Source organism: Aspergillus puulaauensis, chromosome 2, assembly GCF_016861865.1.
Source record: "Aspergillus puulaauensis MK2 DNA, chromosome 2, nearly complete sequence".
In the NCBI taxonomy this organism is placed as follows: Eukaryota; Fungi; Ascomycota; class Eurotiomycetes; order Eurotiales; family Aspergillaceae; genus Aspergillus; species Aspergillus puulaauensis.
The window spans coordinates 4,968,825-4,996,289 of record NC_054858.1 but is presented as its reverse complement, the minus strand read 5'-3'; the positions used below and the strand labels follow the sequence as shown (position 1 = coordinate 4,996,289).

The 27,465-nt window shown below is 52.5% G+C and overlaps 14 protein-coding genes across 14 annotated transcripts; 3 read left to right on the top strand and 11 right to left on the bottom strand.

Annotated features, from left to right (window-relative positions):
* Positions 1 to 163: 163 nt before the first annotated feature.
* APUU_22012S (alpha/beta hydrolase) lies at positions 164 to 1,129 on the bottom strand (the record flags this gene model as incomplete). The annotated part of the gene is made up of 1 exon (XM_041700828.1): positions 164 to 1,129. One exon carries the CDS (start codon positions 1,127 to 1,129, stop codon positions 164 to 166), a length of 966 nt encoding a protein of 321 aa, XP_041553774.1.
* Positions 1,130 to 3,189: 2,060 nt separating this feature from the next.
* On the top strand, positions 3,190 to 4,230 carry APUU_22011A (phenylacetaldoxime dehydratase family protein; the record flags this gene model as incomplete). The annotated part of the gene is made up of 1 exon (XM_041700827.1): positions 3,190 to 4,230. The coding sequence occupies one exon, from the start codon at positions 3,190 to 3,192 to the stop codon at positions 4,228 to 4,230; it is 1,041 nt and encodes a 346-aa protein (XP_041553773.1).
* Positions 4,231 to 4,771: 541 nt separating this feature from the next.
* APUU_22009A (FAD-binding oxidoreductase) lies at positions 4,772 to 6,271 on the top strand (the record flags this gene model as incomplete). Its single annotated transcript, XM_041700826.1, has 1 exon — positions 4,772 to 6,271. The coding sequence occupies one exon, from the start codon at positions 4,772 to 4,774 to the stop codon at positions 6,269 to 6,271; it is 1,500 nt and encodes a 499-aa protein (XP_041553772.1).
* A 69-nt stretch (positions 6,272 to 6,340) lies between these two features.
* Positions 6,341 to 7,416, bottom strand: APUU_22010S (uncharacterized protein; the record flags this gene model as incomplete). The annotated part of the gene is made up of 3 exons (XM_041700825.1): positions 6,341 to 6,686; positions 6,747 to 7,116; positions 7,191 to 7,416. 3 exons carry the CDS (start codon positions 7,414 to 7,416, stop codon positions 6,341 to 6,343), a joined length of 942 nt encoding a protein of 313 aa, XP_041553771.1.
* Positions 7,417 to 7,668: 252 nt separating this feature from the next.
* On the bottom strand, positions 7,669 to 8,369 carry APUU_22008S (lysozyme; the record flags this gene model as incomplete). Its single annotated transcript, XM_041700824.1, has 2 exons — positions 7,669 to 8,187; positions 8,235 to 8,369. 2 exons carry the CDS (start codon positions 8,367 to 8,369, stop codon positions 7,669 to 7,671), a joined length of 654 nt encoding a protein of 217 aa, XP_041553770.1.
* A 1,059-nt stretch (positions 8,370 to 9,428) lies between these two features.
* Positions 9,429 to 10,386, bottom strand: APUU_22007S (aromatic alcohol reductase; the record flags this gene model as incomplete). Its single annotated transcript, XM_041700823.1, has 2 exons — positions 9,429 to 10,295; positions 10,354 to 10,386. 2 exons carry the CDS (start codon positions 10,384 to 10,386, stop codon positions 9,429 to 9,431), a joined length of 900 nt encoding a protein of 299 aa, XP_041553769.1.
* Positions 10,387 to 10,945: 559 nt separating this feature from the next.
* APUU_22006A (Zn(II)2Cys6 transcription factor domain-containing protein) lies at positions 10,946 to 12,511 on the top strand (the record flags this gene model as incomplete). Its single annotated transcript, XM_041700822.1, has 4 exons — positions 10,946 to 11,005; positions 11,055 to 11,570; positions 11,619 to 11,762; positions 11,837 to 12,511. 4 exons carry the CDS (start codon positions 10,946 to 10,948, stop codon positions 12,509 to 12,511), a joined length of 1,395 nt encoding a protein of 464 aa, XP_041553768.1.
* An 89-nt stretch (positions 12,512 to 12,600) lies between these two features.
* Positions 12,601 to 13,887, bottom strand: APUU_22005S (uncharacterized protein; the record flags this gene model as incomplete). The annotated part of the gene is made up of 3 exons (XM_041700821.1): positions 12,601 to 13,126; positions 13,176 to 13,293; positions 13,350 to 13,887. The coding sequence occupies 3 exons, from the start codon at positions 13,885 to 13,887 to the stop codon at positions 12,601 to 12,603; spliced, it is 1,182 nt and encodes a 393-aa protein (XP_041553767.1).
* Positions 13,888 to 15,706: 1,819 nt separating this feature from the next.
* APUU_22004S (uncharacterized protein) lies at positions 15,707 to 17,401 on the bottom strand (the record flags this gene model as incomplete). The annotated part of the gene is made up of 1 exon (XM_041700820.1): positions 15,707 to 17,401. The coding sequence occupies one exon, from the start codon at positions 17,399 to 17,401 to the stop codon at positions 15,707 to 15,709; it is 1,695 nt and encodes a 564-aa protein (XP_041553766.1).
* A 503-nt stretch (positions 17,402 to 17,904) lies between these two features.
* Positions 17,905 to 18,632, bottom strand: APUU_22003S (uncharacterized protein; the record flags this gene model as incomplete). Its single annotated transcript, XM_041700817.1, has 2 exons — positions 17,905 to 18,474; positions 18,522 to 18,632. 2 exons carry the CDS (start codon positions 18,630 to 18,632, stop codon positions 17,905 to 17,907), a joined length of 681 nt encoding a protein of 226 aa, XP_041553765.1.
* A 167-nt stretch (positions 18,633 to 18,799) lies between these two features.
* On the bottom strand, positions 18,800 to 19,727 carry APUU_22002S (uncharacterized protein; the record flags this gene model as incomplete). Its single annotated transcript, XM_041700816.1, has 2 exons — positions 18,800 to 19,596; positions 19,664 to 19,727. 2 exons carry the CDS (start codon positions 19,725 to 19,727, stop codon positions 18,800 to 18,802), a joined length of 861 nt encoding a protein of 286 aa, XP_041553764.1.
* Positions 19,728 to 20,088: 361 nt separating this feature from the next.
* APUU_22001S (flavin-containing monooxygenase) lies at positions 20,089 to 21,753 on the bottom strand (the record flags this gene model as incomplete). Its single annotated transcript, XM_041700815.1, has 1 exon — positions 20,089 to 21,753. One exon carries the CDS (start codon positions 21,751 to 21,753, stop codon positions 20,089 to 20,091), a length of 1,665 nt encoding a protein of 554 aa, XP_041553763.1.
* A 920-nt stretch (positions 21,754 to 22,673) lies between these two features.
* APUU_22000S (Zn(II)2Cys6 transcription factor) lies at positions 22,674 to 25,032 on the bottom strand (the record flags this gene model as incomplete). Its single annotated transcript, XM_041700814.1, has 7 exons — positions 22,674 to 23,106; positions 23,171 to 23,353; positions 23,401 to 24,005; positions 24,057 to 24,137; positions 24,190 to 24,497; positions 24,550 to 24,830; positions 24,887 to 25,032. The coding sequence occupies 7 exons, from the start codon at positions 25,030 to 25,032 to the stop codon at positions 22,674 to 22,676; spliced, it is 2,037 nt and encodes a 678-aa protein (XP_041553762.1).
* A 527-nt stretch (positions 25,033 to 25,559) lies between these two features.
* Positions 25,560 to 27,085, bottom strand: APUU_21999S (uncharacterized protein; the record flags this gene model as incomplete). Its single annotated transcript, XM_041700813.1, has 3 exons — positions 25,560 to 26,768; positions 26,827 to 26,936; positions 27,001 to 27,085. 3 exons carry the CDS (start codon positions 27,083 to 27,085, stop codon positions 25,560 to 25,562), a joined length of 1,404 nt encoding a protein of 467 aa, XP_041553761.1.
* Between the last annotated feature and the right edge of the window lie 380 nt (positions 27,086 to 27,465).

Here is a 27,465-nt window from a genome sequence, read left to right as displayed (position 1 = left end):
CTCCCAAGGTTCTTTCCCTTTTAGCTTATCATACAGTCTGGTCTGGCAGGCGCGATGGGTGAAATACTGTTACCCAAAACAGAAGGCACCATTCATTCTGTCATCAATCTGTAGTATAAATGTCCAACTATCTGATATCCGTTATTCGCAACATCACTCCTGCCTAAAAACTCTTCATCGCAGCCAGCCTGTTCGCCGCTGCCCGCTCAACCACACCAGTACCAAGTCCTCCCGGCTCAAACATATGCGGAACCCCGGAATACACATGAAGCTCGACATTAACATTCGCCGCCGCAGCCTTCCCAGCATACGCAATACATTCATCTCGGAAGATATCCAATGCCCCCACGTCAATGTACAGCGCGGGCAATCCCTTGAAGTCCGTAGCTCGTGCAGGCGCCGCATAAGGCGAAACACCATCCTTCCCGACCTTATCCGCCCCAATATACGCCGTTGCCGCTGTGATATTGTTCTCGTAGCTCCACGTAGTAAAAGGCTCAATCTCCGGATCCGGAACGGTATTCCGATCATCCAGCATCGGGTATACCAGGATCTGCTTCGCCAGTGGAGGATCAAGAGCAAGATCACGCGCCTTCAGAGAAACAGCAGCGGCAAGGTTTCCGCCAGCGCTCTCGCCCATAACTGCGATGCGGGTACGATCTACCCCAAATTCCTCGGCGTGCTCGTGGATCCACGTCAGCGCGGCGTAGACGTCGTCGATCGCCGCCGGGAACTTGCTTTCGGGGGTTAGGCGGTAGTCGACTGTGAAAAAGGGAATCCCTGTCTCTTGGGCTCTGACGGCGATTACTTTGGCCCATTCTCGGCCGTCGCCGTGGATGAGACCGCCTCCGTGGGCGTGGAGAATTACTGGACCTGGAGGGGCTCCATCGACGCGCTTAGGTGCGACATGGTATAGCGAGAATATGTGGCCATCGGCTGATTTGACGTTGTGGACGGTCGTTTCTATTCCGGGGACATCTGGCATGCCGCCTGTAAATGGGTCAAGGATTGCTGTGAGGCCTGCTCGGAGGGCGAGAGCATCGTGCACGGGGGCTTTGAATGCAGAGGTAATTGCAGCAAGCACTGGCTCTGCATTTTTGATATACTCGGCATCATAGCTTAGCGGCATTTTGGCGGATGTAAAGAGACTGTGCGGGGAATTCGAACCAACAACACGCCTGCGGACAAAGGTCCATTATATGGTCCCAACTACCTGAGAACAGGCCTCTCAATTAGCCTCGGAGTACTCGTCATCTTTGAGCCGCGCTGACCTGGGGATGGCGGGGTATCCTAACCGCTAACACCTGGGCCAATCTCCAATGGAGAATTTATCCCTGAGCAGCTAAAGACGAGGGATCCTGCTAGTGCTTACAAGTTACGGAGTATTTGTTGGATATCACTGCCCCGGCCTCGTGGAGTTAACCAGCAAATGTTAACCCTCTATGTTGCCAAGTCGGCTGTGTCTGACAGTCTTAAACTTCCCGTTCAGAACGACTGATTCGATCTGCAAAATGTCCTGGATTACTACATCCCTTATCATGGCGGCCAGTAGGACATTCACTTAATTTTAAGAAGTAAAAATACATGCAGGCTTCAGTCATATAGTAGGAGACAGTCTCATCGACAGCATTGGTATCCCCGTAGATATAGCGCTGATCCCGAGAGATGTTCGCGTATACAATATTATGTTTATATGGCTCTGCAATGTAGATATTATTAGGTGTAATATAATCCACGCTAATCATAGTATAACCCGGTTACTGAAGCAGTAGTGGTTGGTTTGACACTATGTATATCAGATCTGCCCGGATGCTCGTACACTTTCAGTAGAACCTTGAACCCATTGTGTGCGTGGTAATCTCGACAGGTATCGAGTAACGGTCATCACATCTCGTATGCTTCAATCGGCCAGCAGAATACGGAGCTTGTGCGATAGCTTCAGAATTAATGGGTATGCTTTGATTTGCTTCGCAGCTGGAACTCTGTTTACCCTATTGCTGTATTCCGTTTTTCGCACCTAATGCGTCCTCTTGTGAAGCTGATTCCGTTAAAGAGGTCTTGCTGGACGCCTCCTTATCTTGGAACTGCTTATCTTGGAACTGGTGTAGCTGCCAAGCGAGCCTTACTATACATACGGTGTACAATCCTTACCGTTTATAGGTGCACCGCTCAGTTGCTGACTGGCTTATGCCTGATAATCAATATGGAATACTGCATTACAGCCAATAGAAGTATACCAGTAGAAATATATAATTATGATCTTCAAGCCAGACTAAAACAACACAGCCCGATGTAGTCTCGCAATATTTAAGCACTATAACCGTCCCGTATCACCAGCTAGACTTTGCCTCCGGGGGGGATATGTCGCTGAAATGGCAACTTCCTTATACAGCTTCGCCAGTTCAGTCGCCTCAACCTACCGCTTCAGCTTCCCTGAAGGTATCCTTTCGGTTCCAGGCAAACCCCGTACCTTACTCGTCAAACATCCGAGGGCGCTTACTTGGCGATCTATGCCCAGCTGCACATCCGTTGTTTAGTATACAAAATGTACTTGGCGGGAATAGTTAGAGCTTTTAGTTACTCATCACTCATATAAACCCTTAACCTGAATGACACACTTACCGGTAACTCTTAGACAGTGCGGTATATTTCCGCCACGACATAAAATGCAGCATTCTGCTCTCGGGTTCCGTCGTACTGGCCCACTCCGTGTAACCATATCTGTATCCAGACTCGCACAAGACTGCAACAAAGCCCAATTATACTCCTCGGGCGCATTGATCCCAGTAACGTCTCTGCCAACCTTCCCTTCCATTCGCTCACCGGCGACTTGGTGCTGGGCACCCCGCCCGGCCACCTTACTTATCAGGCTGTGATCGCTCGTCCAAGAGCAGCAGTGGAGTTAACCATGTTGATTGTACCCTCAGATCGCTGTTGATGAGAAACCAGGACTGCTCGTTGGTCAAATCCCCTCTCTGACACATGATATACACTCCTATCAAGACTTGATTACTCTCGAGATCCATCGATATACTCCATATTCCCTGTCAATATGCTCTAGATAGGCCAGCGATTAGGCCGAGAGCGTTATAAGTATTGCCCAAGCTGCACGAGGCATTCACCATCGCCCACCCCGAGTATCACCACCGACTACCCAGGCCCAATAACGAAAGAGAAAGAACATACAATATGTGGGGAACAAGACTCCCAGCAGAAACCCCCATAGTCACCTCCATCTTCGGAATCCAACACCACCCCTCAAAAGACACCGACAATTCTACCCTCATAAACACCTTCAACGCCCTAATAACCAACCAACCCGCCCGCATCGAAAACCTCGGACAGGACAACCCCGTTCCAACACGCATTTGGCTCACATACTGGCCCTCCCGGGCCGCGTATCAGAAATGGTGGACCAGTGACCCCGTCGCCTCGTTCTGGGCGTCCCTCCCCGACGACGCAGGCGTATACCGCGAGATCCTCACCGTGCCGCCTGGGAAAACACAGCACGGGACGAATGTCTCAGACCGTATATCCGGCATGGCACACCTGGGTGAATTCGAGTCGATTCTGGATAAATCGGGGTATTGGGGGTGTTACTATGACCGGATGGGCGATGTCACGAAGGAGAATAAATTCCGCACTGAGGTATCGAAGAAACCAACACGAACACATCCATTATCGATTACTCCGCAAGGATCTGGAGAGGGTAGTGGCAATCTTCCCATCCGCAGAGGAAGGGTTCAACTCCCCACTCTCCCGGATAACATCGCCTTCGTAGTGGAAGGCCAAGACCACGGCCTTATCCTCCCTGGGGAGAAGGAGCACTGGCTCGAGAACTTCGACCAGCCAGTGACAGATTGGATATCTGACCTCGTCGCGGCAGGACCAGAAAAGGGGATTCTGGATTCGAGACTCTGCTACAACCCCGAGGGCGGGATGTACAAGGCCGTTGATGCGCAGCCGCGGGAGCTGAACTTCAACGACAAGGTGCAGCTGTTTTATTTTCTAGATATGGAGGCTATGGAGAGCATTGGGAGGGAGAATTTAGGGCATGTTAAGCTGAGACGCGGGTTTATGCAGAGTTATGGGCCTGGGGGTGTGATGACGGAGTTGCCTGGGAAGTTGCGGTTGTGGGTTGAGGCGAGTATCTTGAAGGGCAAAGACATGGAGTGTGAGTATATTGGATGCGTTGAGGGGACGGGGCTGATGGGGTTGAATTGGGATTGATCGAATTTCGTGAGCTTATTCAAGTTGATGATGGCTGTTTACTCGATGATCGAACTATAAGTACCGACCATCGGGAAAGCATAATATTTACAGCGGAATTTGCATAGCATACATGCCATTTTATTTGGCTACTTCGATCACGCCGTTTCTACCATGAATTACAATTCTGCGAATAAAACAAGCGTTCCAACGACAGAATTTCTTCATCCTATATCGTGGTGGTATATATATTTCGAAGCATCTCACCGCACTAATGGGATATGACATACAACGACTTGGGACACAACGTAACGTCCCTTTAAGAATACATGAAACAGAAAAGCGTTTAAACTCAGCTACAGAAGACAGTTTCTTGCTGAGAGCAAATAGGCGCATTGTTTGGCCTCATCATCGCCATTGGCACAGCAATCACATGATACTCAAAACACGTGATCTCGGGATCGCTCCGACCCGAATTCCGCAAAACTCCGCAGTGGACTGAGCTGGTCGTTGTCACCCTCAGTGCCTCACTCAACGAGAAAGACGCGGTCGCACGACGACAATGGGCCTCGAGCGACACAAGACGGCCGTCTCGCGGATCGCCTCGGCCATCCGCGGCTTCTACGAGCGCAGAGAACCCTTCCGGATAAACCACGGGTCCACAAACAGCACGCGACCGATCCGACGCCAGAACCAAGTCGACATCAGCGACCTGCGCAATGTGCTGAGCGTTGATCCGGCGACGCGGACGGCGCTCGTCGAGCCCAATGTCCCCATGGACCGTCTTGTCGAGGCGACGCTGAAGCATGGGCTTGTACCGCCCGTTGTGATGGAGTTCCCCGGGATAACTGCGGGTGGAGGCTATGCGGGGACGGCGGGGGAGAGTAGTAGTTTCCGGCATGGGTTTTTTGATCGCACGATTAACTACGTGGAGATGGTTATGGCGGATGGGACGGTTATGAAGGTGTCGGAGGGTGAGAATGCGGATTTGTTTCGCGGGGCTGCTGGGGCGGTTGGGACTTTGGGGGTTACGACCTTGATGGAGCTGCAGCTTGTTGAGGCGAAGAAGTTTGTCAAGGCGACGTATCACCCGCAGCGGAGTGTGAGAGATTCGGTGGCGAATGTGCATGCTGAGACGCTGAATGAGCGAAACGATTATGTCGATGGCATTGTGTATGGGCCGGAACATGGTGTTGTTGTTGCGGGCGAGATGACGAATGATATGCCAGACACTGCAAAGGTGCAGACGTTTAGTCGGGCTTGGGATCCGTGGTACTATCTGCATGTCAAGGACAAGACGCGGACTGGGAACTCGCCGGTGGTCGACTATATCCCGCTGGCCGAGTACCTATTCCGGTATGACCGCGGTGGGTTCTGGGTTGGGCAAGCTGCGTTTGACTATTTCCATTTCCCATTCAGCCGGGCAACGCGATGGTTCCTGGACGATTTCCTGCACACACGAATGCTGTACAAGGCTCTTCACGCAAGCGGGGAGTCAAGCCGATTCGTTGTCCAAGATCTCGCGCTCCCGTACTCCAACGCCGAGGCGTTCATCGACCATACCAGCCAGAACCTGGGTATCTGGCCGCTCTGGCTATGCCCGCTCAAGCAGAGCCCTGCACCGACATTCCACCCGCATTCCAGCGTGGAAAGCCCTGGCTTCACGGCGGACCAGATGCTGAATATCGGCGTCTGGGGATTCGGACCGAAGGACCCGGAGGAGTTTATCACTGCCAACCGGGAGCTCGAGCACCGGCTGCGCGAGCTCGGGGGGATGAAGTGGTTCTACGCGCACACGTACTACGGCAAAGACGAGTTCTGGAACATGTACAACAAGGAGTGGTACGAGGGCCTGCGACAGAAGTACAACGCGACCACTCTTCCCAGTGTCTACGACAAGGTCAAGATTGACGTGGACGCCGACCGCAAGGAGCGCGAGGAGTCGTGGAGCCGCAAAGCCCGCGGGATCTGGCCGGTTGGAGGGCTGTGGGGGATTAAGAAGGCGATTGAGAGCAAGGAGTACCATATCCATCGCAATTCCACCTGGAAGTGGAAGCAATAAATGTATATAGCATATTGTATATTAGCTAGATTGATAGAGCAGCGATAGATGTAATCGCATAGCCGTTGTTCACGACAGCTGCGCTCTAATCGCATCCTTCACAGCCCCAGCCAGAGTAACTGTATCCTCAGCCCCAATATCCTCATTATCGCGACGCTCATACAGCGTCCCTCCCTCTGTCCAGATCCTCCTGAGCGTCAGCCCCGTCGCATCCGGCTGCCCCTTCTCCCACGCCTCCTTCTCGAGCTGCCTCAACTTGTCCAGCGGGGTATACTCAACACCCCATTTCTCCCCGGTCTGCTTCTCGAACTCGGCTAGGATCTCATCCGGCGTCGTCGTGAACGAGTTCAGCTTGAGTGCTCGACCGCGCGCCTTCTCCCAGTGCGTCAGGGCATGCACGACGAATTTCCCAACACTGCATCCGTTAGCACCCTGCAAACCAGCAAAAAGAACAAAATCAGTGTAGACGACATACTCTCCACAAGTAACCAAACTAATCCCCCCTTTCCCATCCCCCAGCAGCACCGCCTTCCGCTGCTTAACATCAAAGCTCCCACCCGCATACCCCGGATCCTTATTCGCACCCAAAAAGAACGGAACATCCGCATACGGCCCCGTCACCACAAACGCATACTCCAGGTCCCTCGTCGCGCGCAGGGCAGCGCGCACCTGCAGTTTCGCCTGGTGCGGCTTCTCGGACGCCGACGCGGGGCTGTACTCGATGTCGGTGCCGTACTCGGAGGGCAGGAAGCGGCGGATTTGCGGTGCAGCGTCGGCCCAGTGGATTAGTTGGATTTGGGCGGTGATCACGCCCCGGCCGAGAACTGAGACGATCGTGTCGATTCCTGTTTTATCGCATCGTTAATATATCTTGATCTGGGTCTTGTGGTGTTTAAGTGGGTGGGTGGGTGGGTTGTACCGTCAAATGCCTTGAAAACGTCGTCTTTGTTTGTGACATCGCCGACGAGAATTTCAACTCCCTTGTCGCGGAGGATGTTGATCTCTGTTTCCTTCGTCGACAGGGTGTTGGGGCTGGTGAAGACGGCGATGCGGTTGAAGGAGTCGCGGGCGTTGACGATTGCAGCGATGATGTACGACCCGATGGCGCCGGTGGCCCCGAAGACGAGGAGGTTTGATGTGGACATTTTGTAGTATTTGAATTGAATGAATGGAGTTAATTGAATTAATTGAGGAGGGAGGGGTTTAGCTACTACTTATTTACTTATAAATCAACCCCGCACTGGCTCATTTATGACGTGAATTGCGTGTCGGATTCGATTCCCGATATCCACAGTATAAGTATTTACCCATTTATCCACATTCTAGACTAGGATTGAAAGAGACAGATGATTCTATACACAGGAGAAAAGAGAGAGAGAGAGAGAGAGAGAGAGAGTTTACTTGGTAGAAGCAAACTTCTTCAGGCTCTCCTCACTGCCATTCCAGACATCAGAGTCGCCACCAAACTTATACGTATCGGCATTTTGCCAGATCGAGTGCGTATCCCATCCCTTAGGCGGGCTTCCAGCAGACCCGGCCCAGCGGGCAAGGACAAGAGGGTACTGCCCAAAGTCCCCGTTGTTACCGGTGCACTCGGTCCACCAGCTGGTGGTGGTGTAGATCATGGGGTAGCGACCCGCGGCAGCCTTGTATGTCTCGCCGAACTCCTGGATCCAGGAGGACATGGCGGACGTGGAGAGGCCGTAGCAGCCGGCCTCGAGATCGAGCATGCCCGGCAGGGTCTGGCCATCGCCGGACCAGCCGCCGCCGTGCGCGATGAAGTACTCGGCCTGGGCCTTGCCGGAGCTGGAGCCGGGCTGGGCGAAGTGGTATCCGCCGCGGATGAGCTTGGCCTTGGTGGCGCCGGTGTAGTGGGTGCTGAAGGCGGGGTCCGTGTAGGTGGTGCCCTCGGTGGCCTGTTTTGTTAGATGAATGGATTAAAATGTTGGACGATGTGAGGTACCTTGATCATAACGAAGCGGGCGCCGGAGGCATAAGCACCAGAGTAGTCGACCTCGGGCTGGTAGTGGGAGATATCGAAGCCCTGGACGGCGGCGTAGGCAACGCCGGGGAGAGCGAGGAGAGAGAGGAGCTTCATTGTATAGAAGTAGTAATAGTCGTTGTAGTACTTGTTGTTATTGTTGTAGTTGCTGATTGTAGAGCTATTGATGCAGGATCTCGTTGGAAAGCAGCACCCCTTTATACTCGAAGCCCTTCGAGATCCAGGATCTGACCTGGCCCGACTTGCAAGCGATGCAGTCCGATCCCTCGTAAACCCGGTCCTCAAACTCGGTTCCTCAAACGACGATCTGTGTCGATCCTGATTATATTTGGCTCCGCCCCACGACTGAATCCCCAACAGCCTGTCAGAGCATCGTCTTGCCGAAGTGCCCCTGCCTGAGGTTACAAGCTAAAGTAATCTAAATTATGCAAGGACGAGATGAATTGATGTTTATGCAGAGCACCTGAGCCCCGTACTGTATCTGATTGGGGTTTGCTTGTCTAAATTAAGCACAGGGAGGACCCGTGGGCTCAGGGCTCGTATTCCGGGGCTGAGCGACATGCAGAACACGGACACGAGAATGCGACGCTGCGAGAGGCCGAAGGCCTGTTTTGATTGCCAATACGAGAACTAGTTCGTTAGTCTGTTGTTGTCTGCAGCTGCAGCCCTGCAATGCCCTGGCTGTTCTGGTGTTGACTGCAGTGGCCAATTACCATGGATTAAACTCTGATCGACAGGACCATTGTAGCGTGTATTTTCGGATACGAGGCTGGTTCCACAGTCTTGCAGAATGAGACTTGAATGGGACAACGCGATTCTACTTCGAAAGATGGAATGACTTCATCAAAGGCGAAACCAGCATCCATTCATATCTCGGACGAGATCGTCTCGACCTGGTCGCTTAATATAGAACACGATATCCAAGTTTGAGGACATCCAGTAGCCGATACAGCTGGGAACGTCACCAGCCTCGTATTCAAACAGAAGAGGAAAGAGAAAGGAGATTTGCAATAACAATCGATTCATGAATGCCTCGGATGGTATACGGCCCCAAGGACATTCTACAATATTGCAGCAGTAATTCATGAAAATAACCAGTGTTTGATAACTTGATTGAGCCATACTAGCACTCAGGGCGAGACTGTCAGTACTCGACTACTGCTGTGCCCTCAATGCCAGGCCAAACTCCTCGACCTCCTCGTCACTCATCAACCCCAGGCCTAACAGCTCATTATCCACCCCCTCATACTCACCCCCATACTTCCCACTCATAAATGCCGCAGCAAACAATGCTGGAACGAGGGAAAAATGAAACCCCTTTGCCAGCTGTCCCAGGATACTCTGAACAGCAGCCTCAGCATCCACCTGTGTCTCCGTCCACGTCTCGCCCGGTGTCCACTTCCTCACAATATCATACACCTTCCGCTGCGTGAGAACGGTATCATGAACACGAACAAGACGATTCCTCGTCTCATCGGAGCTGCCCAACGACGCAACAACCGCCTTCGCAACCGTGCTCAACCGACTAACACTAAACCCATGAACACCGCCATCATACAGCGCAACAGCGCGCTTCTCAAAATCCACCACAAGCGGCACGGTAAACAACATCTCCAAGAACCCACCAACCGCAAACGCCGTATACTCGATCTCGTCGGCGTCCGCCTTGGCAGCTAGATACTCGTGGATCTCAACGGCCGGGGCATGGAAGGGCAGTTTCTTCCCCTCTGGGTCGGACGTCATGGCGCCAAACTCGGCGGGGATGAATCGTTTCACGCCGGCTTGGATTGCGGCGTCGATGGCAGGCTTTTGGAGCGGGATTGCGGACGGCGAGACGGTTGAGATGACGATGTCGTGCCCTTGTAGGGCGGCTGTTAGGCTTGAGACGGAGGCATAGTCCACTTCTTTGGCTGTGGCGCCGGTCGGTAGGTCGCCTAGGGAGGCAATTGAGCGGGTGAGGACTGTTACAGTATATTGGGCTTTGAGAAGTTCAGTGAGGAGGACTGAGCCCAGGGCTCCTTTCTATGGGGAGTCAGTGCTGTGGCATGCGAATGCAAATGCGATGGATGGGGTGACTTACGCCCAGCAGGGCGACTTTCTGGAATGTGGCCATTTGATCGCTTGTCTATCGCTGATACTTTGATCTGTCTTTAGAAATATTGAGAAGTCCTGCAGGTACCTTTTATATGCCACAGATCGTGATGTATAATGAGTGTCTCGTCAGCCATTGAAATCGCCACCCACATTGAATGGCTCTCTGGCTGATATCAGCCACACAAATATGCATATCAACCGGACTTAAGATGTGACATCAGCCTCTAACGTCCGGAAATAACAACCTGAAATTATCCGTAACAGCAGAATGTGTCGAGAGATGCTACACCGCTACATCGAAAGCCATGCCTGGCTGGTTGATAGCCAGCGTTCTCCAGAATGCCTACAGCTCTCGGATTTAAGCCCGCTGGTTGAAAAAATCGAAACTAGATCAAAACAGGAAATCAACTCGTCATTTAGCGCCATCAAGAATATCGGGTAGCCAATCATGCTGACAGGCACATCGTATTGGAGGCCTTCGCGCTCGGGCCGTCATCGCATCGGAGATATAAGGCTACGACGAGCCTCTTGACAAACTGGGCTTTTGACTCCTCACAGAATCCGATATAGCAGTGAGAATGACATCCCGCAGCAAAGGAAGTCTAGGGTGTGAAAACTGTCGCCGGCGACGTATTAAAGTTCGTCAGGAATAACTACCTCGATCACCAGTGTACTGACATATCAAAGTGCAACCAGCTGCGCCCACGATGCTCTCAATGTGCACGAGCAGGGCTTCACTGCTTAGGATACAGAAGTACACTAGATCTGCACTTCAAAGACCAAACTGCCACCATCGCGAGCAAATTCCTGCCACGCAAGAAGTTATCAGCATCCACTCACAACCGCCAAAGACTGACAGCGCCAACAGCCGTTCCATATTCTTTGACAGCAACAACACCAACCCTAAACATCGAAGAACTCGCCTGGAAGTACTACTTCAGCAACTTCAACATCACCCGCCCCAACGCCAGCACCGCCGGCAACCCCGAGCCGTACCTCGCAACCTCCTCCTCGGGGATGTGCAGCGTCACCTCCGTCGGACTCGCTGCCCTCGCCACTGTCAGGAAAGACCCGCATATGATGGACCTCGCGCGACGGAAATACTCAGCGGCGCTACGCTATCTTGCCCGTGCAGTTGCGGATCCAGCGGAATTGGAGAAGGGGTCGACGACGAGCGCGAGTTTTAATTTGTCTATGTTTGAGGTACCTCCCTTATATGCAGTGGAGTGGCTGGTTATGCTGACAAGGTAGATGATAATATCTGATACCCCCTCCGCCGCATACTCCTGGATGAAACACATCCGGGGCACGGCAGCCCTAATGCGCGTTGTGCAACTGCCAACGACGAATATGGTTTTTGCGATGGTGGGGTGTTTGCAGGTTGCTTTTACTGTTGTATGCCACCACCACTCTACCAAAACACACCGATGATTTATATTTGTCTATGAGGGCATGGCTAACGGTGACAGGCCGTCGGATGTCTCATCGCCAACCAACCAGTCCCTCCATATATAATCACCCTGATAAAGTCCTTCCGAAATGAGGAATGTCGTGAAATCGCGCCGATAATCGAGTTATTCATCATCCTCAGCGCGCTTGTCAATCTCTACGCCGAGGCAGAGGGGGCAGGGGCAGATGTCGGCGATGATCTCAGCCCAGCTCTATCAGATATCGACGCAGACCTGATATCCTGGAAAAGGCGACTCCCATCAATCTGGACCGGCGATCCAAACACAGGAAGCACCGTCCATACCGGAAACCCACACTGGAAACCCAAGGTATGGGGATACTACCAGCTCTGCCGGATTCTCACGCACCGGGTTCTGTTGGATCATACCGCGCAATCTGCGGACAGGAGGGCAGAATCGCTGGGAGTATTATCGCAGATGTCAGGCCAGATATACGATCATGTCCCTACGATGCTGAGGAGGTCGTTCGGCTGCCCCGACCAGTGTCTGGGATTGACCTCGGATGTGTTCTTCTTAGTGACCATTCTACAAGTCCTGGTTAAACTTACGGATCGCTGTACTGTCGTCAGGGAGTGGGCTGGGCCCGCGCAGAACCAGCTCGGAGAGCGCTTCGACCCGCTGAAGCACTTTGTCGCCAGGTTCCTACACTGGAACAGAGGAGAGCAAGAAGAATAACTAACGGAGACATCTGATTCTCATATCGTCATAACGTCCAACGTCCAACGTGCAAACATCAACTGAACTAACTAGGCAGTATCGTCTAGCTACCCAACATGCTCATACCGATTCGCCGGAACCTCCTGGATATGAAACTCCATCGTTCGCAAGATCCCCCTGGGAACCTGAGGCTGCGTCGACCCCGTAATCGGCGTTTCGCTATCACTCCCACTGCTGATATTGGTGCCATTCTCGCGGTCCCTCCGCGACGACGCCGTCCACGTCAGCGGGTACTCGACGAAATCCCGCCCCACGCTCGCAAAGGGCACATACTGCTGGTGATCGATGTTGGTGGTTTGTGTCTTGGCGGCCTTTGATTTCGACTTGGATTTTAAGTGTGCCGCGCGCATGGTGCCGGCGAGTTCGTGCGTGGTGGACTTGCTGCGCTTGCTGGAGCGGTGGCGGACGATGATGTTGAAGAGAGGCGTTAGGGCGGGTATGCACGCGGCGAGGATGATCAGGTATTGCTCGAGGGTGACCCAGATGGTCAGGTTGACGGTTTTCCAGCTGTAGTCTTCGTAGGAGGTGAGGCCGGCGAGGTGGGTGGTTTTGATGATTGCGGCGACCATGGCGCTGGCACTTATTAGAAGGGACTTTTTATTGAGGATGGGGAGAGACGAACACAATTCCGAGCGAGAGGACGATGCCCAGCCCGACCTTGACCTTTATTGCCATCTGCAGTCTCCGGATTGTGAACAGGGGGTATATCGCGAGGATGAGATCGGTGAGTGCCGATACAGCTGATTATCGTTAGCCCAACGCAACCAGAAGACAGTTCCAAGATTCATGAACATACAACCCTGAAAGAAGGCATATTTCTGCTGCGTCCCCGGGGGCCAGCAGTGTCCCTCTTGCATATCGAAATTCCACAACTTCCTCGTCGGGATACACTGCGCGTAGATCGTAAAGACACCACCAGCATTGATCAAAGTCATGACAACAATCAGCGTATAAAGCAGTGCCTTATGGTTATTCACGCCGCCGATAATCCGAATCAGAAACAGCGCAACCGACACCTTCCCCCAGTTTGTCGACGTAACGTGAAACCCCTGCGACAAGATCTGGTACTTCATTGCCATGCTCTTCTGGTGCTCCGTGAGCTGGACCATATGCCGCCCGGCACCATATGCGACGCTGATGATGACAAGGATCGTATTGATGGCGGCCTTGACGAGCGCGAGGAGGATGGTTGCGTCGTCCCAGCCCCAGGAGCGGAGGATGCGCAGGCGCACCCACAGGCGCAGGACCATGAGGATGATGCATATGCCTAGCAAGGGCCAGGCGACGGCATGGAGGATCCAGCCGCGGTTGGCGTCTGCATCGGGGTCGGACATGGCTGGAGGGACGGCGACATCGAGACAGTGAGACCTTGGGCGCAGACCAGGGAGAAGGGATCCGGAGTCAACAGTGCGGGGATGCAGGACGATATAGCGAGCACATGGCGGGCGGATGAAGATCGGTTAGAGGAAATTAACGAGATCTGGAGTGGTCACTGTTGATAGCCTGATGGAGTGGGATGGAGTGGTATGGAGATCAAGCGGTGCTCGGTGTTTCAGGGGTCGATAGCGGGCTTAGCGGCGGTGCAGCTCATGGACTTAATCAAATCTCTGCCTTGTTCAGGGCTTGATGGGCCTGTTTGTTTCCTGTTCTAGCAGTTCGTTAGGAAGAGCTGAACCTGTTTTGGCGCGCAGGCCCACATCGCAAACCCAGTTCTCCGGAAGGTTGGGTCCAAGTGGAGGCTTGCAAATGGCTTACAGAGCCATCCTGCTACTAATTGGATAAATTATTGCCTTTTCTGGACGTCTCCGGCTTCTCCAGCAGATCGACATATTCAAACCAATTGTCCAAAACTATCGTGACTCGCGGGAGGCTCTGTGGCCGACTGCCCACTGCCCAGTGTCTGCAGGTGCTTAAAAACGAGTCCCAAATTCACCTGCCAATTCAACCTGCCTGGGTCAAAGCGCTCAAACCATTCGGCTTCGTTCCCCACTGCAGTCCCTGCTTCAACTGGTGGAGCGTGCAGTCACAGACTCACCTGCATATTCAATCTCCCACCCGTGCTCCTGCACCATGCTGTCTCGTCTGACAAGATTCAGCCAGGGCCAGGCCTTGCCATATTCCCATGACACGATCTCACCCACGTGCGTTAATCCCGATGGGGGCCTGCAGTGGATCATGTTGAAACATTTGGTATACCTCCCTGTCATATCCGACCTTATAGCGGCGCGCGGTCCTTCGCACGAGATTGAGGAGCTTGCAGTAGTAGCAATCACAGAGCAGTCCCTGCGGGTAACCTTGAGTGAAGATTATCCAGTGAAGGGCCGCCAATGGAGCTCTCCAGTCCTCTAAGCTGCACGTGTATGGCTTCATTACGCGAATTGAATTACGACAGTAGTTGAATCCAAGTTTCACAACAAGGCCAACCGTCGCAACTGTATTTTCGACGATCGTCCCTGACCATTCGCAACTGCTGGGTGAACTTCCTTTTATGGTCTACGCACTGCTATTCGTTTCGTAATATCTATCCAACTGTGATGCAGACCAGCCCAGCTGACCCCTCATGGAACCTCCGGCCTCTTCAAACTCGTAGATCGAATGTTAGACCTCGATCTGCAGACTGCGGAACCGCTGACAGAGCCTGATACGGAGACCCTTGCAAGCCGTAACAAGTCTCACAACAGTTGCGATCGTGCTCTGAAACGGATAATCAAGGAGATTCCCAATCACAGTGCTTGAAGGATCATGTAGCGGAGGAGGGATAGTGGAAGTACTGACCTGGAAAGCTGCGGGCCGGGCGAATAGCCTCGGTCAATATTAACTAATTCCCCGACAGGCTGATTGCGAGGGAGCTCATCCCGGTCGGCCGAGTATAGGATATCAAGACCGGGACTAGGAGGAGACCTTTCGTATGTTTTGAGTTTAATCTCCTGGGTCTGGCCTGGGGCAGTGGACTCTGCTTCATGGAGTGATACTGGTCGCTATCCATTACAAACTTAAAAGAGGTCATAATTTCGTCAGTGAGGGACCTAGCTTCCTTCTTTAGCTAAAGAATCTTAATGTACTCTTGTGCTACGTAGCTGTTACAAAGTCGATTGTTCGTTGGATTGGTAACAGTAAGCCCCGTCTAATAATAATAATGGACACTTATACAACTCAAGTATAGTAAGGAATCTGCTCACTCGGAATACGACTAGGCCGGCGACTTCCATACCCCACGCCAGAGCTTCTACGACGCTCATCATGTCGTTGACGGTCCGCTTCCAGCGTCTGGGCAAATTTACTACGTTTGCGAATAGCCGGGCCCTTCCAGTAGAAGATATAAACCGGAATCATGACCAGCACCGCTATGCACCCTAACAAAGTGCTCGCCCATTGCAGGTGCAGTCTCCCGCCGATGTTCTGGTACATTGGGGTGGAATACATCGTGGCGATACCGGCCAGAAAGTCTCGTGCGAACCCGTTACCACCTGTGGCTGATGCAGAGTACGGACCGTACGCGGCTACCATGTAGTCGATTGTTGCCATGTAGATACCGTAGTTCGCCATGGCGATGAGACAGGCGAAAATGCATGGGGCGATCCAGGGTGTATAGGCCGGGCCCATGGTCGTCCAAGCGAAACCCAGTAGGCCGATTGGTTCAAGGGGGCAGATGAAAAGTAGCAAGAGAAGTCGACGTTCAGGAAGACGAACTGCATTGCCATGCTTATGGCGAAGACTCATTTGGCGCCAGATATCAGGCAGGAATATGGCGTATGCGATCACGTAGCCGATTAGGATGGAGCCGAATGTCATGCCCACGGCCAGGACAGTGAAGTCCCATTGCTCGAAGACAAGGGTGAAAGAGCTGGTAAAGACGAAGATCAGGGCATCAGAAAATCCAGAGAGGAGAGACAGAAACAAGACGATGGGCTCGCGAATAAACATCTCGAAGGGTCTGCGCCACACGCGCAAAACCTCCTTTGCATCCATTCGAACATCCTGCAGCTCATTGGGGCCCCAGACGTCGTCGCCATTCTTCCTCCGACGTTTCGCTTCGCGGTCGATCAAGATTGTAGCCCTGGTCTCCGGGACCATGAAGAAATGCATGGCCTGAGTGACACCACCCACAATCAACTGGATCCAGAACACCCAGTGCCAGGAAAGATATTGACCGATTATGCCACCGAAAAAGGGCCCAACCGTAGAGCCTCCCACGGATGATAAGACAACAAACGCAACAGCAAATCCCTGGTCTTCTGCTTCCCACATATCAGCCGTCATTCCTAGTGTCACCGAACCTCCAGCGGAGCTGAGGCCCCCAAGGACTCGGCAAACCACAATAGTGCCATAATTAGGAGCGACTGCGCACGGAATCTGCCAGATATTGACCAGGAACAGAGAAAGCTGCATGATAGGCCATCGGCCGAATTCCTCACTCCAGGGAGCCCAGAGCTCGCACCCAAAGGCATATGCGACGAGGAAAACAGCCTGCCCGACACGAGCAGCCTGTTCACTAATTCCGAACTCTTGTACAAGGCCTGGAACGGCATTCGCATATACACCGGTGTTGAAGTTCATTGACATCTGGACAGCGAAAATGACAGACAGGATCATCCACTTCTTCCACGAAGGGAAGCAGAAGCCCAGCTTGTCGTAACATTCATCTTCGAGCAGCTCCCGCTTTCCACCGCGGTGGAGATCCTTGGTTTCTTCCTCCTTTGTGAGTTCAGCGGATATATCTTCCGCCTGGGCCTCAGTTGGATGGTCAGAGCCCTGCGTTGCCTGGGGACCGTTCGCAGGGCTGTCGTCCTTGTCTTTTCGCACACTATTGGACTCCATACTCTGTATTATGAAAGTGATCACAGACATTGATAGCGAAATTACCCCATGTCCTTAAAAAGGAGAATAAATGACTCGCGAGTGCAATGATGTCAATATCAACTGTGGCGACTGGCGTCATCGCCACCGACTTTGTCCTTACCACCGCTGCATCGGAATTGTCTAATGCGGGGGAGTGTTTTCATAATTCTGTGATTGCATTCGACAGTGCATTTGTATATTCAACTGAAGGTATAACCTGTAATTTAACTATCTTGTTACACCTGTGCCCTCGTCGCCGCGCGCGTAGCAACAACCATGCAAAGGATCCAACCACAAAGGACCCCGAAATTAGTAGATTGCAAAGATTGATTGCAATCTGTTCATGTTCGCCCTTCTCTCACGTATTGCATTGTCTACAGAATATCATGATGCTTGTAGACTCGCTCCTGCTTCACGCTGTTGCCATGCCTGCCCATACAACGGCTGTAATACAAGGGCGCCGTGATGTTTGCTGGTACTGGAATCGATTCCAGACTTCGCGGACTCTCCTATTAATCCTTTTTCTGGCGCTTTTTGTCTGGTTGCTCGCCCTCTGGTGTATCGACTTCAAAATCGTCTTCTAATTCCTGATCTTCAACCTCTTCGTCTTCTTCACGGTCTTCTTCCCTCTCATCCTCCTCCCCTTCCTCCTCTTCGTCAAGTACAGCGTCGTCGTCTGCTGCCGGTTTCTCCTCGCTTGCACTGTCGTCCTCCGCCCCATCTACTGCTTCTTCATCGCTCTCATCCTCTGGCTCTTTCTCATCTTCCTGATCCTTGCTAACTTCCTTTCTCTTCCTCTTTGCCGCCGCTGTATTGCCCACAAACTGCTTCCCCTTCTTTGAACCCTCCGCCTTCTTCTCCTCCGTTTTTTCCTTCTCCCCCTCGTCTAGCTCCTCCCACGCCTTCTTAGGCAAATACCGCTTGCGAGTTCCATCGTCCTGTTTCGCTGTCCCAGATCCTTCTTTAGTTTGCCACTCCTCTCCTGTCCACTTTTCAAGATTCTTCTGCTCCGGCCTCTTCTCCTCTTTTGATGTAGTATAGTCACCCCCGCGAGCCTTGTACTCCGAGGCCGTCAATTGCGCCTATTATTTTAGTTTCCTGTTCTTTCAATGGATTGTCTACTGAATACCTTGCGTGCGGACCATTGTCCCGGTTTTCCGCCTTTGTCGCCCTGCTGGACTTCGTTCTTGACCTCTTCGCGTAGCTCGGGATCTGTATAGTTCTTTGGATTTGAAGGCATTTTTAATGTAGAACAATAAATCCTCTAAAAGATGATAACAGTGGTTGTAAGACTTAGTTGTTGAATTAGATGTCCAGTCTATCCCAATCATCATGACGGCCTAGGGCAATGACATCACGATTTCCATCTAACCATTCTACCCACGACATCTACGAACTTGGACGAAATTATACCCTCTCAACAACCCTCTTAACTAATTCAGCAATCCTCTCCGAAACCCCCGACAACCGCGGAATATCATGCCCACCCCCATGATCAAACTCCACGCGATCCGGACAAAACTCCGCCAACTGAATCCCAGCAGGCCATCGCGGATCCTTACACCCATAAACATGCACCGTAGGAATTTGAATCCTCGCCCACTCCGGAAACGCCGTAAAATCAAGCCCAAAGACATCCTCCCTCCGCGGCCGATTCACAGGGTCCGGATCATGGATCAGCGCTGCCCCATTCCCATCCCAAAGCCCAACACCGCGCTTTATCAGCGTCGTGTCTGCAGCCAAGGTACTCAGTTTCCCGGCTGTGCCGTTTAGCAATGCCCCTGTTTCTTTGTTGATTTCTTCCGCCCGGTCGGATACATCTAGACCCATGTCCCTGAGTGCGTAGAGCGGTACCCCGCCGCAGATAAACACCGCTGCACGGAAGGGGAATCCGTATCCATCCCCATGTCCATCCCCGTGTGCATCTCCAGAACGGCCATCAAAAGCACAATACAGCGCCATCGTCGCAACAAGCGAGCAGCCCTGCGAGAACCCCATCACGGCCTCATACGGTCCATTCTTCTTCACGTATTCCAGAACCCAGGTATGTGCTTCTCGGAGCCCGGCCGGCGTGGGCTCGCGGTACCATGTGTACGTTGGCGAACCGGGGTAGATTGCTTTTATTCCTGGGGCAGGCGCGCTTGGGTGCGGGGCGGAGACGAAGTCGAAGGTGCAGGAGGGGGGGAGTCTGGAGCGGAATGCTGCTGTTGTTGGGAGTTGGTTAGATTTGGTTCTGACTGGAGTGACCTGGAGTGGAGGGTAGGTAGGTACCGGTTTGAGACTTGAAGATTGAGGCGCTGGTGCCGTGGCCGTGGAGGCAGAGGATTTTGGGCATTTTCTCGTCCTCTCCAGCTACTGGGAGTGGAATCTGGGTGTTGTTGGCTTTTGTGGAAGGTTGGGGCTCGTCAAGGTTATACCTGCTGTTGTAATGTGCTAGGACGGTGTGGCATGTCGTTGAAGAATGTGTCTATATTTATCACCACACATGGCTTGTGCTACATTGCAATCTGGGCCAGGAACAAAAGTACCTATCGATCTCGTAAACCCTCCGTAGGCAATAGGGCCTGTCTTACATATCACTGCCGGGACTTTGCAGCCGGTCGGTGACCGAAATGACACCCGATGCAGGGATAGACTACTGGCCAGCGATATACCCCGAGATTTGCATTCTTAGGCCAATCAACATAAATGACACTTCATTTAACCAGCCCCGGCATCAGCACCTCCAAAAACGCCATCTCTTCTTGCGGACTTCCAGAAAAGCCCGGGAATCCAGTTTTAGCTACCTTCTCAGTCCACTCACGGTATTTGCTAAACCCTCCGAAATAGAACTTTGTGACCGGCTTGCGACCTTCAATATTGATTCCAAAGAACCAGCCAACCGCCTCCTTGAAGAGCGAGCCCGCCGAGACCTGCTGGCACATCTCACTCCACCGCTCCTCGGCTCCAGGCAAGACCTCCATGACATGATCCTGTCTCGCATTCTCGCTGTGCAGGATACAATCCATGATGAAGTCGACCTCACGCTCGAGAACGACAGGGAAGTTGGCAAAGGCGGCCTGCGGACCAGAAACGACGAACATGTTAGGGAACCCTGAGCATGCGACCCCGCCGTAGGCTGTTGGGCCGTTTTTCCAGTGTTCTTGGAGTGACTTGCCCTCGCGCCCGGTGATGTTCAGGCGCAGGTAGCTTCCTTCCACCGCATCGAAGCCAGTCGCCAGGATCAGAACATCGAGAGGATGCAGACTACTGGTACCGTCTCGCTCACGGATCTTGATCCCCTCGGGCACGATTTCGTCGATGGGCGTTTCGCGTAGGTCGACGATGTCAACATTGTCGCGATTAAAAATCCGGTAGTACCCAGCATCGCAGAGCGGGCGACGGGCGTACAGGTCCCAGGGTTTCAACGCCGCTGCCTTCCGCGGGTCTTTCACGATTTCGTCGATTTTGCTACGGACGAACTTGCAGGCTTCTTCATTGGCATCGCGGTCGGTGGTAAGATCACCAAACGCACTGAACATGAAGCGGAATGCGTTGCTCTGGTCCCAGACCTCTTGGAATGCTTGCTGGCGTTCTTCGGGGGTTGCTTCCATTGTTTTACGGGTTGACTCGTGGATGCCGAATCCAGTTGCAGAAGCCTGGGTGTCTTCCCATATCTTGTCGTAATTGCCATTAATGCCCTCGCGATAGCCCGGGGGAATGGGACCCTGGCCACTGGGAACTGAATATTGCGGATGTCGTTGGAAGGACACAAGTTGACCCACGTCTGGTGCGATCGCTGTCATCACCTGGACACCTGTAGATCCGTTTCCAATGATTCCAACGGTCTTGCCCTCTAGTTTGACCGAGTGGTCCCATCGGGCTGTATGGACGGTCGCCCCAGCAAATGAATGGACTCCAGGGATATCAGGGTAGTTCGGCTGGGCCAGAATACCCAAGCAGTTGACCAAGTAGCGGCAATGGACAACCAGTCCTCCCGAGCAAGTGACCACCCAAACACTGCGGTCGCTATCCCAAGCAGCGCTCTGCATCTCGGTATTGAATTGCATGTACTTCCTGAGGTCGTGGCGCCTGACGACATGTCGGATATACTCAAGTATCTCTGGCTGATACAGATAGTGCCTGTCCCATGGGTATGACTGTAGATCCTCCTTATCCCATGAATAACGGTACAGGTAAGATTCTGTGTCGCTCATCGCTCCTGGGTACGTGTTCCAGTACCAAGTGCCACCAACATCGCCACCCGCCTCGACACACTGGACCTGAAGGCCAGCCCGGGAAAGCCGATATGTTGAGTATACTCCCCCCATTCCCGCGCCAACGACAAGCGCATCGACTATATTTTCGGCCGCAGACCCCATGTTAGCTGTCCAGTATACCTGTCAATGTAGAGTCCAACGTCCCTCGAGTACTGGGCGAAACCGAAGCGAAGAATTAGGGGTAGATGTGCCCTCTTGATTGTGGTTCAGGTTGCGATATAGGACGTGCGAAGCGAAAAGGAGTGCCTGAGGGAGGACTACGTTTATGACATCCCATGCGGGGTTGACTGCTTGACGACCTCATTCTCATTCCTTCTGGTCGCAGGTGCCAGTTGAAGAGAGCGGGGAGGCCGAGGCTATGCACGCAGCCTGCATGGGCACCTGCGGTTGACGGTGCGAGTCAGCTCATCCCATGCAGAACATTCCGGGAATATTTAATAGAGCTTTGCAGGCGACTGGAGCTCCCCGCATGACTCGCAGCTTCTCCAGTATCTAATCACAAATCCTATTCAGAGTCGAGTCATACGAGCGCAGGCGGGGGTGAATATCACCAGTCAGTGATGAACACTGTATTCTAGGTGTTTCAAATTGGAATCAGGACCAGGCGGGAAATACTCCAAGAAATGAAGCAGGGAGAGCTTTCCGCGCAGCATAGCTAGAGTGCATTGACGCGCATCAAAATTACCGGTTTGGCCAACGGACTTGCATACTGCCAGGCGACCTCTCTGCGCCTACTTCCAATCAGGCTGCATGAAACCTGCCGATCGCTGTCAATTCTGAATCCTTTAGTCCGTATGGAAGTGCCAAGTGCGGGTGGCTATCGCGCCAACAGCGCCGAGAATAATAACTCCCTGATACGTGCCCATGTGCCGCCGCATATGCTGATCAGCTCAACCACGGAGAAAGGAGGGGTGCATATTTCATTCAGACCACGAGATTCCATGTTACCGTGAAATTATCCCAGCCTATTTTCTATCCTGTCGCGTTGGTGACTCCCAAGGGCTTTTCATGTAACGTCTCATCTACTCAACCCACATCTGATTCCACGTCTCCCAGAAATTCAAGGTCGACGATTCATCCAAAAGTGCATCAACCATACTAGTCATGTCCACATTTGGATCGAGGTCAACATTATTAACAACGGGATGACCCGTGGTGATTCCAGTCGACTGGCCTTGATCTGGTTGGGGTACAGCTACCCCTGGAGCTGGGGCAGGGGCTGGAGCAGGAGCAGCAGGAGCTTGTGTGATCTCACCAGCGGCCTCAGGGCAGATTTGCTGGATTGCCATAGCAAATATCCCACGGTAGATTGATGCCACTGTGTACACCTTCTGGAATTCCTCCATGACCATCATGCATGCGTTGAGCTTGTTCAGGCGCAGGCGTCGCGATAGAGGGTTGCCGGAGCGGCAGTTGAGGAGGTGCATCTGCATTGCAGGGATGAGGAGCGGTGGTCTACAGATATTAGTTAGTCTATCAAAAATGGGTCACAATAATGGGGAGTAAGGGGTTAGCTCACGTCATGGGCAAGGCATATTCGAGGAGGTTTTCCTGAGCGAGAGTCTCCAGAACGTCGTTTGTGCGCGACGCCGCAGCATCTGCTTTGGTACGTATTGTTTCTTGCCACTGCAGCTGGTGGTTAGGGGATATGCCATCTGGCGGGTCCGTTAAACATGGTCGGTACAGAACGATAAGAATTGCCCTATAACAGTCAGTGAGATAGGCTATGAACTGGTCAAGTTGACGTACTCATAGTGTAGCTGAAGGTGGTGCAGATAGAACCGGGTGGAGCCATTCCAACTGGGACATTGTTCTGGAGGCTTATAATGCAAGATCTCTGCCTCTAGGGTCTCGATCTGTTCACGCGATGGTTTTGGTCGCACTGTCTTATAGCCTAATGTAAGGACGGAGCCAAGTAACCTACTTAGCTGTATCAACATAATCCAGTATTCAGCCAGAACAGGCAAGTCATCAGGGATGAAGGCCGAAAAAAGAGACTGAGGAATGTTTTTGAAGTCGTAAAGTATATCTGCCACCGACGGCATAGCCACGTCGCAATCATCGAGATCAATGCGTAGGGGTCGTCCAAGCGTTAGACTCAACCACCGGTCGCGGAGAAAGCACGTCCACCAGAGACGTCGCCACAGATGCCGCTGTTGGTCTGTGATGGCTGCATTGTATCGCGCCGCGTCAGGGTTGCGGTGCAGGCCGAGAATCTGGCAAAGGCTGATAGAAACCCCGGTCCAGTACCAGGGCTGCGCATGCTCGTCTACTTCAGAGTGCCAAAAGCCTAGCATGAGGGAAGACTGCAAAAGCACTGTCTTATCCCGCTCTCCGCTATTACTGTACAGGCACTGATCGTAAGCGTTAATTGTGCCCATCATCAACCAGAATGAGTAACTTGCCTTTGCGTGAGAGTACATGGCCGCCTTCATCGCCTTCCTCGAATCGTACCCTTCCCGCTCGCAGATACTAGATGGGACAAACTGCGACAAATGTTAGCAACGAGCGCCCGATTAAGGTTTTGTCGAGCCGTACGTTTACAGCCACAAAGAACACACTCCACACGAGAAGTAGGTTATACTCGTGAAGTCGGCCGGCCTGAAAGAAGTACAGAATCTGATCGGCTTCAATAATGGGCACGATTGTGTGTACATGGCGGAAGTACGCTTGAAGAAGACACTCGCAAGCCTCACTGCTAGGGAGATTGAAGACGCCTTTACTCTTGAGGTAGTTGCGGTCCTCCTCACACAGCGATTCGGTGGCGCGCGTTGGAATAAGGAAGTGTCTAGCCAGAGACTCTCCAGAAGATAGTGACAAGGTAGATGTTATCCCGGTTTTGTCACCTAGTAGCGGTATTTATTAGCTCTATCGTACGTGTTAGCGGCAATTCCTCACCAGTGTAGAAGGGAACCTGTCCAGCTCGTCCGGGGTTCCCCAAGGCGGCCGCAGCGATCTCAAGCCCATTTCGCTCCTCATCCTGGATACTGTATTGTTCAGCAGACCCAGGAATAGCTGACGGTCCCGCTGAATGCCTCTGGAAGGTCGGTGTAGAATTTGCTGTGGTGTCGGGGGGAGGGACATTTCCCCCAGTGTACGTGTCAACGCGACTGGGCGGACTGCTGGTAGCCGCGCGCAACGACTGTCGCATCAAGCCATTGCGACGATTTGTTCGAGGTCTAAGCTCACGGGTTAGGTGTGGATTTTCCCGAGTCTAAGAGGGCAGTCTTCTCACATTGACGCTGCGTCGTCCACTACACAATCAGCGTGGTCCTGGGCACAGCGGATGCACGGCACGCCGGTAACGTTGATGCTACACCGGACCTTGCGCAAACGGCAAGAGTGACAGGCGACAGTGGATCGATAGCGCCGAGCTGACATGGCCGCTAAACGCGAACAAGAATGTTGGGATGTTGTAGAAGGGAAGTGACTGGTGATGCCGCGGGAAGAAAAACCTCGGAATGTCTGCCTGGATTCTGCCTGAACTCGGCCTGAAATCAGTGCCGGGCACTGGCCGATTATGCCGAGATTGCCCCGAGTCCTCCCAACTATTCATGATGCACCTTGAAACATGATGTTTTATCTTGTTGAAAGAATTTAGATTGCTATATTAGTCCAGACCAGTTAGCGATCTTCTTCACCTTCGTTAGACCTTCAGATGCCGAATATGGGCGAGAAAGCTCACGGTATGTAGGCATCTATAGCATCTATACTTTTATATATATCGCGCACCGACCCTCATTAAATTTGCTTCTGCATCCAAAGACCCCTTCGAATACATTATAGTATAATACTGGAATAATAGCATGCTTTCTTCCCTGTGCGCTTTAATTTTTGCGTATTAAGTGTCTAACTAGTCCCATACTCCACAGATATCACAATAAAAAGTAAATTCTTCACAGTAAGTCTTAAAAACAGAATATCTGATCTGACATCTTCGCAACAGCCCCAGGAGCCTGGAATCCCATAGAAACCAAAGCCTTCTTCGACGCATTCACCATCCCCGGCGGACCACAGAGCATCACCTTGCAATCGGGTGCCGCAGCGGGCAACCTTTCCTTCATAATCTCCGCAGTAACAAACCCCTTTCCAAACGACCACTTCTCCGGTGGCGTATCCAGCATATACCAGATCTTGAGGTTCTGGGGATACGCCGTCGCAAAAGCTTCCAGCTCACGGCGGAGCAGAATATCATCTTCCGTGCGATTAGCATAGATCAGACTGACTTCTGTGAGATCAGTTGGATCCTCGCAGATCGCTCGGATAAGTTGGTACATTGGGGTGATTCCGGTGCCGCCTGCGATCATGCCAATCTTGTTACATAGACTCTTGGAGTATTTCATTGCGCCCTTGGGACCCCGGAATTGAACCTCGTCGCCGACCTCCAGATTCTCGAGATACTTCCCCGTCAGCAGGCCATCGGGGTAACATCTGATCACCAGCTCCAACAGACCCTTATCTAGGTTATTTGATGTTGGGGTGTATGACCTTGACACTGCAGTCCCGTCGATATTAGCCTTGATGGCTACGTGCTGACCGATAGGAAGACCGAGCACGTCCTGGGGCCTTGGCAACTGAAAGACAAACTTATATACACTCGTCGAAAGAGCGTCTTTGCGAATAAGCCGCAGACTCTTGTATTCCTTCGCGTCGAGGAATCCCTTCACGAGGTGGGGATTTGTCCGAGCAACCTTGCGGCACTTCATGTATGGAGGGTATTTTGTGAACCCGGACTTGATCTTTGTGAACTCCGATAGCTTGCTGGCGACAAACGAGCCGACGACGGCGAAAATGCCAGTTGCGGCCGCGAAGCCGGTGTAGAAATCACCCGGAGTAAACCGCGTACTGGGTAATTTAAACATACGCCGAAGTTCTGACATCCCAGACGGAGACGTTGGCAGGGTCGCATATAACCGACGGCCAAAGTACAGTGAAACGGCCGCCCCGCTGAGATAGACTGTCGCAAGAGCTGCGGATCTGAGCAACCCCGAACCCTTTGTAGAAGCTGGTGTCGGAGGAGTTGTAGGCTGGATTAAGCGGACTGCTTCACGGCGAACCTGTTTTTGTGCGCCTTTCAACGTTCCGATAAGGTATGTTTGGAGGATCTCATCAGCGTCCTAGATCATTGACTCGCGTTAGTCCAAGTATTTAAAAACAAGTTATACTGCACTGTACCTCTGAATGGCCAACGTCTTCGTATGCTTCGGTCGCATCACTCCCAGCCGCTTCAATCAGCACATCGGCGCCTCCAGGGTGATCCCTAACATAAGGGGTGATATCGTATACTATAGGGAATCGTCAAAGCTGCAATCGCCTAAATTATTGCGATGGCACAAACGGCAAGCTTACCATTCCCATTAACAACAACCCACAAGTTGTCTCTTGTATTGTGACCAGCTACGTCGTCTGTGGTGTACTCTTTGATATCTGCCATTGCGAAACGAGTGTAAATGGTCAACGAAAGAAGAGCAAGGGGCGACCAGCCGTGGATGAGTAAACGCCAGAATAGGGTGAGCACAATCCAGACTTATATAGGCGACAGAGCTATCTTCGACACCAACGGGCAAATACTCCTTGAATCTTTGTTGATCCACCCGTTGTCACCACGCCAGCATATCCAATCTGAGAAATCCGATTGGGCGTCGAAGTGCCGCGGGATCTCCACTGATAGCGGCGTGGACTCTTTCAGCCAATCGGAAGCACGGAATCAAGAGCGCGGCATCGGAATTCCCGCGGCAGCGTTTCGGGATCCGCCCGGTTGTGGACCATTCTATATGACAGTGGGAGCTAACGCGTGCTGCGAGACGTTTATAA